General features: G+C 32.3%; 1 protein-coding gene across 1 annotated transcript; it reads left to right on the top strand.

Moving 5' to 3' along the window:
• The first annotated feature begins 6,594 nt into the window (after positions 1–6,594).
• Positions 6,595–9,531, top strand: LOC140436598 (uncharacterized). The gene has a single exon (XM_072525548.1). The coding sequence runs from the start codon at positions 6,731–6,733 to the stop codon at positions 7,811–7,813; it is 1,083 nt and encodes a 360-aa protein (XP_072381649.1). The 5' UTR covers positions 6,595–6,730; the 3' UTR covers positions 7,814–9,531.
• Positions 9,532–10,992: the final 1,461 nt, after the last annotated feature.

The following is a 10,992-nucleotide window of genomic DNA, read 5'->3' as shown; positions in this document are numbered from 1 at the left end:
GTTTAATAATTATACAGGGTGTTAATATCAGCCGACTTACTATGACCTTTGTATTGTAATGCTATCTCCAGGACTATTGTTTTTAATGATAAGTGCCCGTCGGATTTTTTTTTTGTTAAATAAAAACTTAATTTGCCGTTTTTGCAAAACAAGTTGAAAACATCTGTTTTTGGGTTCTGTCAGATTCGATAATTTTTGGTTTATTTTAGAATGTTAAATGTCTTTAGTTTTCATCATTTGTACGATCGGTACTGTCATTCAGCTGTAGTTGTCACGATGGTTTACAGTATTCCTGAACGCGTGGAGATCATTTTCATATTTGCCTCCCAGAACCAGTGTTATTTACGAACAGCTCAAAATTTTCATGAAAGTCATCTGGACAAAAATGTAAGTCACGTGAACGTCCGCGATTTAGTTGAAAAGTTTAAAGAAACGGGATCAGTGCGAAATAAAAAAAGGATGCCCCAACATTACTGAATGAAGCATCCCAAATTGAAGTCCTTAGTAATTTTGCAATAGAGCCTACTGCATCAACACGTCAAGTATCTGCAATGACAGGACTTTCACTTGAGTCGGTTAGAAAGGTGTTGAAATTACATAAGTTTCACCCGTACAAAACACAAATTCTTCAAGAACTAGGCGATGATGATCCAGACCTACGCATTGAGTTTTGTGAACTCTTGACTGAAAGAATTCGCGTTGAACCGAGAATGTTGAAAAATATTTGTTTTACTGAAGAATGTACTTTTATGCTGAATGGTAATGTATATAAACAAAACTGTCGGTACTGGAGTGATGCAAACCCGCATCAATTGAGAGAAGGTCACACTCAATATTCTGAAAAACTGAATGTTTGGAAAGGAATATTAGGCGATGCTATAATTGGCCCCTTGTTCATACCAGGTAATTGTTCATACCTTTAATTGTGCATGAATTAGAGAACCAAAGGGACGATCAAGGAGAGGTCCTATTGAGTGGCCACCGAGGTCACCAGACTTACCGCCACCTAACTTTTTTCTATGGGGTTACCTGAAGTCAGTTGTTTATAAAACTTAACCTGCGTCACTTGGGGAATTGCAAGAAAGAATTACGCAAGCATGTCGCACTATTACTAGAACAACGTTTGCCAAAGTTCGTGCAAAACATAAAAATATCCTGTTTTATTGTTTACAAAACAACGGAACCCACTTTGAACATTTACTTAATTGACATTTTTAACAAATTTGCAGTTCAACAAAAACCTCATTAAATTTTCCATTTAATCCAAAGTTTCACAATTATTGCTTCACCCTGTATAGTCATTATTTATGCCATTAGATAGCATTTGTTATAGTCTTTTCAATGGTGCATCACAAGTAGGGGTTTGCAATTTAAATTTTTGGTTGTGGTGGGTGGGGCCTAGGGGGTTGATGGGGGTGAGTTCTCTTTCATGTCATTTTAGTTCCCCCTTACTATCCTAGAAACGGTTTCAACCTTTTTTTCGATATCAGCTTTTGTTCGTGAGATATAGCCCATTGTAAGTTTTAAAATTGACACACTGTATACTGAATTTGACGTTTGGCACTATATGTATTTTCTGTGGTTTTCCGGGTTTGACTTCGCGTTGAATAATTTTGGTTTTTACGAAAACCATTGATTTGACGAAGTTTCGGCAAGGTCACACTTGTGATTATCAAGTCAGATTAGTTCTGCTTTTTCCTGGTGTTCCAGGAGAACTGATTTCTAGGCTGCTGTGTGTTGTGCTTAAGTACATTGGGCGCTGCTTGTGATAGGTCCTGTGCGCTGCTCGTGATCTGTTCTGTGCGCATGCGATTTGATTGTATCAACAAAAAACTTAAATTTTGGCCGAAATAAAACAGAAGAAGGTAAGACAAGTCATATTAGAAGTGAGAGAAGAACTAGTTACGTTTTGGGGAATAGGAACTGCTACTGGCGCTGCGCTTCCCTTTATTTATGTTTTCTGACGTGTTCACTTTAAAGACCCATTCTTAAATGGTGCTCCAAACGGAAGTCTAGGCTTAGCAAACTGAAGTGGCTGGTTAACGGTAGAATTGCGCATTCAAGTTCTAAAGCATATTCAGCAGCACACTTCATGCTCTAAGGAAAACACCCATTTTTATTATTTGTGACAATCACGAGTCACATATTTTCATCGAAACAGTCAACTAATAGTACAGTCGTCAGAGATTTGACCTCTAAAAATCATACAAGCAAGCTGATAATGTCAATTTTGGGACCTCAAAACAGATGCAAAAAAGTTTACCACTTTTACCTCCCAGCTTCTTCTTAAACCGGGGGGAAAACTAAAAAAATCGATTTGCCAAGAATCTGTACATTGCACAAAAAAATATTTCAAGCAAAAAATGTAGCTGAGAGAATTTTTAATAAAAATGTTTATTAGCACTTTTTGTGTAGAATGAAACGTTATCTTACAAACAACGCTTGAATCGACCAGCGATTGTGAGTGTCAGTTAAGCGCGCGAAATCAATTTTAAATAAAATTTGGATCAACTCGACGGTAAAAATTCGATATCTTTTGATCAGAGTGTTTAAGCTTTTAAAATTTAAGCTGTTACAGTACAAACGATCACACGTCATAGGAAATTCCTCCACAAAGGCAGCATTGGGTGTAATTTGTAACTGAAGTTGTGTAGTTTCGAAAAATGTACTTGTTCGATCAAGAAAAGGCAGTTTTAAACATTTTAGATCGTTTCTAATGTGAAATTTTAAATTAATAGTTTTTTAGGCATATTTCAAGTGCCTTACATTTATTGCCAAAACTCAAAACCGAAATTTTGTGCTATAGGTTATGAAGATTAGGATCTAGGAAAGTGATAAATTTTATTGATCTCATAAGAATCATAAAAAATGGCAAAAATCAACGTTTATTTATTTAATACCTTTATAAAAACTGACTTCGTTTGAGTAAAAATACAAAAATTGCATTCTTCACCTTTTAAAATTATTTGGATTTTTGTTAATAGGACATTTTGATTAAAAAATATGGAATTTTTACCCTCGAGTTGATACAAATTTTATTTAAAATTGATATTTCTCGCGCGTAACTGAAATTCAAAATCACCGGTCCCTTCAAGCGTTGTTTCTGAGACAACGGTTTATTTTACACAAAAAGTGGTCATAAACATTTTTGATTAAAATTATCTTAGCTACATTCTTTATTTGAAATATTTTTTTGTGTAGCATACAGATTCTTGGTAAAACGATTTTTTCCACGCCCCTTCCCCCAAAGGTGGCGTTTTAGAGGAAGCCTGGGGGGTAAAAGTGGTAATTTTTTTCATCTTTTTTGAGGCCCCTTTAATTTCAAACCGAAAATAGATTTAAAAGATTGGCACATTTGAAACGTAAAAAAAACTTTGTTTATTTATAACATAGCAGATTTATCGAAGACATGGAATGTCTTGAACTGGAATTTTTTACACCCAAGAACAACACAAGTGGCTTTTTACGGCACGAGATTGACCATTCAATAGACTTGCATTTGGAGATGATGATTTCGCGCCTATTGAAATTTTTGAAGACGACTCTCAACCTCCAAATGTAGATTTTCAATATCAAAATACACACGATAAGATTAAATAGGATCCAGAGACACAAGAAGTTGAGTTCATGGATACAAGTCAAAATGAACTTATTGAAGAAAGTGAAAGATACGAAATGCGATCTGATGAAGTTGAACCTCTAGACTAGATGAATAGACCGACATTCTTGAGTACTCAATTGTTATTCTATATACAAAAGTTGGTGCATCATGCTTTCTTCTACTATATTGTCACCAATAGCGGTAAGACCATATCCAAAAAGAAATATGAATCAAAAATCATCCAGAAAGGGAAGAGAAAAATGGAAATCCAGAGTTTACACTGATACCCAGAAAAGAATAGATTACAAATGTACAAATTACCATTACAAATGTAATAGACCAAAAAGACAAGAATCGACAACTTACTTAAGAGTGTAGCCGCAAAATTTCGGGCCAATCCTTTTTAAATGCAATCATTTTTTTCGAATCCTAAGAAAACTAATAAATATTTTTGAAAAATTTAAACGCAGAATGAAAGATTACATTATTACCGAGGGCCAAAAGTCACTTAGAATAAACAAAAAGTTTTTTTGAATGAGATATTTGAAATTAAAAATCACACTAAATTTTCTCTTTTTTTCACCCCCGTAACTTATTAAAATAAACATTATAGAAGTTTTCAGGGACTTTCGGCCCTCAGTAATAATGTATTCTTTCATTCTGCGTTTAAATTTTTCAAAAATACTTATTAGTTTTTTTAGGATTCGAAAAAAATGAATGCATTTAAAAAGCATTGGCCGGATATTTTGCGCCTACGCTCTTAAACTGATTAGAGAGAAAGCAAGGATATTAAAAGCAGCAAAGAACTTATTGGATCTAACAGAAACTAAAAAATTCAAACAAAGAAGATCACATGTTTACAATCGCCACGTGACTGCAATTAGAGCCATGAGTCATTGAAATTGAGGATCATAGCGACAAGGATCTAGATTGGTCATCGGATGCAAAAATCTATATAAAATTGGATCCCTCCTAATCCAGAAAATATAAATATTGAGGATTTCTTGTTTGTCAAATTTGACAAGAAAAAAATCTCTTATGTAGATATTACGTGGCCAAAGTAATTTTTAAACACAATTTGACTGACCATCATGTGACCCACCTGAGGAAACAGGCAGCGCCTTATGTTCTTGTTTTTCCAAACGTAGAAGACCAAGCAAGTGTTGATTTTAGAGATGTAGTTTTGCACACACCTAAACGAAGCTATTCCAAAGGCACGAACTTCGTCTCATATGTTTTCGATTGATTTAAGTGGATAAAATATGTAATCTTCTTCTTCAAGTGCCATCTCCGCGGCGGAGGTCAGCAATCATCATAGCTATTCGGACTTTTGAGACGGCTGCTCTGAAAAGTTCATTTGATGTACATCCGTGCCAGTCTCTCAGGTTGCGCAGTCATGACATTCTACGCCTCCCTATGCTTCTCTTTCCTTGGATCTTTCCCTGCATAATCAGTTAGAGCAAGATGTATTTCTCTCCACGTGTAATATTATTATGTCCGAGACATTCCAATTTTCTTGTTTTATTTGTATTTAAAATTTCTATTTCTTTATTCATCCTTCTCAGAATCTCTTTGTTTGTGACGTGTTCTGTCCACGATATTTTCAGATTTCTTCTATACACCCACAGCTCGAATGATTCCAGTTTTTTCATTGATGTCTCATTTAAGGTCCAAGATTCTATTCCATAAAACAAAGTAGAAAAAATATAGCACCTCGCCAACCTAACTCTTAGTTCCAATTTTAAATCCCTTGTACATAGTACACTTCTCATTTTGTTGAAATTTTCTCTGGCCTTTTCTATTCTGATTTTGATCTCCTGAACGTAATCATTTGTGGAGTTAATCATTGTTCCCAGATATGCATATTTGTCCACTTGTTCGACGTTGGTCCCTTTTATTAGAAGATTCTCGTTATTTCTTTCGATATTCGATGAGTTTTCGATATTCTCATAAATTTCGTCTTCTTGACGTTCATTGTTAGACCATACTCTTTTCCATATTTTCGGCTAAGATCATACAGTGTCGTCCGCATATCTAATGTTGTTATTGGGAACTCCATTTACCTTTATTCCAGCTGTTTCACCCTCAAGAGCGTTTTTCAAGATCTCTTCGGAGTAGGCATTAAAAAGAATTGGCGACAATACGCATCCCTGTCTCACTCCACGTCTAATTTCAATTTCTTCTGACAACTGTTCGTTAACACATACTTTTGCTCGCTGTTTATAGTATAAATTTGATATGATCCTGAGGTCGTTGTAGTCAATCTTCTTTGATTATTATAGTCAAAAAACATGCGTATATATCTTGATTGACGTCCAGGCATCTTTGTATCAGTATCTATATTAAGTGAAAAAAGAGCTTCTCGCGTTACTAGGCCTTTGCAAAAACCAAATTGTGTATCATTAAAAATGTGTAATAGAAGCGTTCGATAACCGGATTCATCTGCTATTTTTCAGTTCCAAATTTAAAATTTGGGTATATATGGAGGTACCCTAATCTGGTAAATAGAAAATGTGTTTCAACAACTTCAAATCTCTCCATTTGTTTCATATCCCAGTAGGATTTTATTTGCGAAATGTCGTATTTAGTTGGTTATTTTTTTATCAATTATTTAATAGACAGAAAACGAATGTAGCTTTTTATAGATTTTTATTTACAGTTTTCGTAGTAGAAAAAATTATGAAATAATTGAAATTAAAGTGATTTTATTCTGAATGTTTGCTTTAAGTTATATTGAACCCTTTTCTTATATTAGATAGGTACATTTAGAAAAAAATTTGTACCATATTTCAATCTATTTTCCATCTACTTACTTTTAAGGTCTTATCCTTCTTGTTGGCCATCAAGACTTCTGGCGTAAAAATTTTCAATAGAAGATAAAAATGGTTAAGATAAAAAATAAGCTAGAGCTTTTTTCTGTACAAGGCCAAAACTTCTGTATTCCGTCTACTAAAAAGAAGAACAGTCAAGTTTCGTTAGCTAGTTGACGACGACGTTGACGTTTAGAATCAGCTGTCATGGTTGTTTAGTTTTCAGTTTTGTTTTAATTTTTATTTACTATTTATTTTAGTTCGGTTGATTGTTAATTTTAAGATGAAACTGTAGTGTTTATATAACAAGAGGACAAGTATGGCACCCAGAAAAAAACAAAACAGTCGTAAGAGAAAATCTCTGGATGAAAACAAAAATGAAAGTGTAACAGTCTCTAAAAACTTATCCCAAAAATATATCGAAAATATTAACGTAACGTTTGATGAAATAAAAGAAGCTGATTATGTACAGAAAGTATATAACAACAAAATTGATAATAATTTTGTAGAAGATTCCAGTGCTGTTTTACATTCATGCCAACTATGCTGCAAAATATTTTCTGTCCAAAAAGATTATAAAAACCATATGAAAAAGTGTTCCAATAGTAATTTTCATATATCAAACGTGAAGTTTAATAGTACTAATGATTCTACTGAAACTCTAACAGAAACTGCTCCCATTCAAGATGATAGCACAATTGTATCTCAGAACAGAAACAATTTCTACCCTTGTCAAAATTGCATTAAAGTTTTTCCAAGTGAGAATACATACAAATCACACATGAACCAATGTATTAAAAAGAATAACCTGAGAGATAAAGAAATAATAAGTACAAGAACCAAAGAAAGTGATAATTCAAGGTGCCAATCTCCATATACAGGAAGTGACAAGCTTAATGATGTTTCTGGTACAACAGAAATCATTGAAGAACCTATGACAAAACAACCCAAGTATGATATCTCCATTTATGATTATGATGAAGTAGATTCAGAAGATGACACTCCTAAGGTAACTAAAGACACCAAGTGTAAATTCTGCGATTTTATAGCCGAAACTCCAATGGAGCTTTTAAAACATAAAAGAGAATTTCACACAGCAACAAGATATATACTACCAGTACATGAAATTCGAAAGTATTTTGATTATCCTGACAGATCATTTTGCCCTATATGCGAACAGCCAGTGAAAACAAAAAACTTCAGATCCATTTTTATTAGACATTTACTAATTCATGCTCCTGGATTGTCTTTCCAATGTAGAATCTGCAAGAAAAGATTCAGAAGGCTTGACCATATGAAGGCCCATGAAAAAAGGCATGTACTCACTTATGCTGAACTTCAAGCTCTTCAAGAGAATGTAAATAATGATAAACCAACTGAAGATATAATGATATCTGAATAAGAGGTCAAGGCAGTGAATATTTGATTATCTTTCATGATTAGTTCAACACATTGGATGTTTTCCTTCTTGTGTTGTTTATTAAAAGCAAGTTGACTGTTATATTTTTATGCCAAGTTTACATTTTTATACTTTGATCATCTTTTTCTCAGTTGCCTGTTGGCTGCCTTTTTTACTTGTTTCCAATGCTGTCTGTTTTTCTTACTTTCCACTATTAAGTTATTCTATTTTTAAGTTATTTTCTTTATAATATACTGGTATCTTTCCATCCAGATAGTCTCCTTCCCTTCTAGTCTCTATTTTTATATTTTTTGGTACCATGGTTCTGCTACTAAGATATGACTCGATCTTTTATATGAAGATAATTAATCATATGGTTTTATGTTGTTAGTATTGATTAATTAATATATGCAGATTATTACGTTCAGTCACTCTATTGCATATTCTGCATCAAACTTTTCTTGTAGAATACCAGCATTGTTGCTCATCTATTCATTTTAAGCTGTATTGTTTATTTTAACTGTTTTGTATCATTTAGAATTCTTATTTAAACGAATATCTTCCATTCTTAAATACTTTATTAGAAAGAAATGTGTTTTTTGGTTGTTTTATGATGATTTTTTTATTTTGCAAACTTTTTTAAGTTATTTATTGTAGTAAGTTAATCTAAACTGTTATTGTGATGTATTTTAGTGCCTTACTGTATAAAGCAACAAAACATTCAATGCCTATAGAAAAGTTATAAGGCAGTGGCACATACTAAAATTGTTATCATGTAATTAAAAATAAAAGAAAAATATCATTTTGCTCATTTATAATTCAGTTTTTCACATATAAGTGGAGAATTCAGTTCCAAATTTTATGTATCAGTTGAGCAATTCAATAATTTGTTTAAAAGCAGCATAATTTCTAATTTAATGTTTTTTGGCACTTTGTAATTTAAATTTTTTAAGTTTATAGATTGTTTAAGATGGATAGGTTTAACTCTAGAATGCCGATACTTCTGCAAAAGTTGGTCGGTTTTGTAGGAAACTAAATTGTTTACATTTGGTGTGCCATTTATTTTTCCTGCTGTAAATTTAATAATCTGTTAAATTTTCCTTAGCTCTAAATAATTTTTTATATATCTTGTTCTCCAAAGATTTTGTTGAATTTATGATATAATATAGTCCATTTGGACTATATTGTATATATATTTGAAATCCTCCATGATTTCATCCCGTATTTGGCAAACTGAAGATAGCTGGATTAGGAAGGAATAAGATGAAAAATAATGAAGAAAGAAGATTGCAAAAGAGTGCAGAAAGTAGATCCCTACATAAAAAAGTGAAAACAGTTCTGTTGTACATATATATATATATATATATATATATATATATATATATATATATATATATATATATATATATATATATATATATATATATATTAGATTAAACATTCTCGGAATTATTATAATCAGAATAATTATAGTTTGTTATATTGCTCATAACATATACTAAAAATATGTTCCAAATTGAAAACGGAATTCATAATTATTATAATTATTATGGGATATTATTCCCATCTGTTTAGAAACTTTATATACCTAATGTGCCTATTATTAAATGTATTTAACAATTCTTCCAAGGAGTGTCCTAACGTTATTGTTATAAAGCTGAAATTATTTTTCTGTTAGTGCTGTATTTCTTAGTTTTTAGATTATAATAAAAATATAATTAAGAAAAATGATTTTATTTTATTTTTTTAATAGCAATAAATAAATAATGAGGATGTGGTAAAAACCATTTTTCCCAAATGGCGTTTTTACTGAATTTTAATTCTAATTAAAGAAATTACCATTTGGTATATCCATCTTTTCTAGCCAATATTGCAGTAAGCAAAATGATTTAAAATTTTTCAGTGGTTGGATCTTTGTTTGAGGACAAAATTAGTGTCATCTGCGGATGTTGCTGTTAGTGTGTCATTATTTAGAAGAACATCGGCAGTCTTTAATAAATAAAGGAATGGTCCAAGCATGCTTCCTGGTGGTACTCCCGTTGTCTTTTTATGTTAAATAGATAATTCATCACCATTTTAATTTGTACAACAATCTTGTGAGCCAGACTTTGTTAAAACCTTATATGGATAATGTTGTATTATTTAGTGTTTTTATATTCTTTAATAGAAGCCTTTTGATCATTGTTGGTAGCAGAATTACCGGTCTGTATATGCTAGCTTATGTTGTTGATTTTCTTGATTTGGTGAAAATAATGCATATTGCTAGTAAATAGTAAATTTACTAGCATTGATAGTAAATAACTGAACTAGTAGCTTTTACCAATAAGAGGAAACTGGGAACTAGACTCAGTGAGCTGAAATTATTTGGAGAGGAACTAGAAACAATCGATGAGGTCAAATATAAAGGGGTAACCCTGGATTCCAAATGGTTTGAGCAGTGTCGGAGCCAAAATATCAATGTTAGTGGACCACTGCTACAAAAAAAAAATCGAAATATACTGTAAATCATCCGGAGTGGCTAATTTCAGAGCCAGTAATGGATGGCTAGAAAAGTTCAAGAGAAGACATGAACTTGGTTTTTAAAAAGTTTGTGGGAAAAGTGCCACACATGCTTAAGTAAGATTGAAACTTTCATTGATATCTTCTATGACTAACAAGATAGGATCTTCCCGTAACCCAAAATCGGTCGTGTTCGCGCATGCCGTCATTGGAGAGTAGAATTTGAATTCTTATTAAAGTTAAATGGGATTTTTATGCATTCTGTGATGAAATTATTCAATTAGCAAAATAATAATATTAAATAAAGGTTTAATAATTACAATAATCGTACACAAAAGGATATCTCCAAACTATTTATTAAAGATTATTTATTGACACATACAAAATACTGACATTACGAACGTGCAACTCTCCAATTATGTCACGACTTATGCACAATATCTTATCTTCTTAATCATAGTATCATGAACTGATCATTGTAATACGAGCCCGTTCCCCCCAGTGCTTCTTCTTCTTCCTTCTTGTATGTAGGCTTTAAAGCCTGTTTCCTCTTCAATATTAGCCTTCTAAATTGTTTAAATTATAGCACCATCTTTTTCTTGGCCTGCCAATACTTCTTCGTCCATTTGGTGACTTATCTCATGATATTCGTGCTATCCTATCCTCTGCCATTCTACTAATGT

This window comes from Diabrotica undecimpunctata, chromosome 3 (genome assembly GCF_040954645.1).
Source record: "Diabrotica undecimpunctata isolate CICGRU chromosome 3, icDiaUnde3, whole genome shotgun sequence".
NCBI classification, from domain to species: domain Eukaryota; kingdom Metazoa; phylum Arthropoda; class Insecta; order Coleoptera; family Chrysomelidae; genus Diabrotica; species Diabrotica undecimpunctata.
This window is presented reverse-complemented; position numbering and strand designations above follow the sequence as displayed.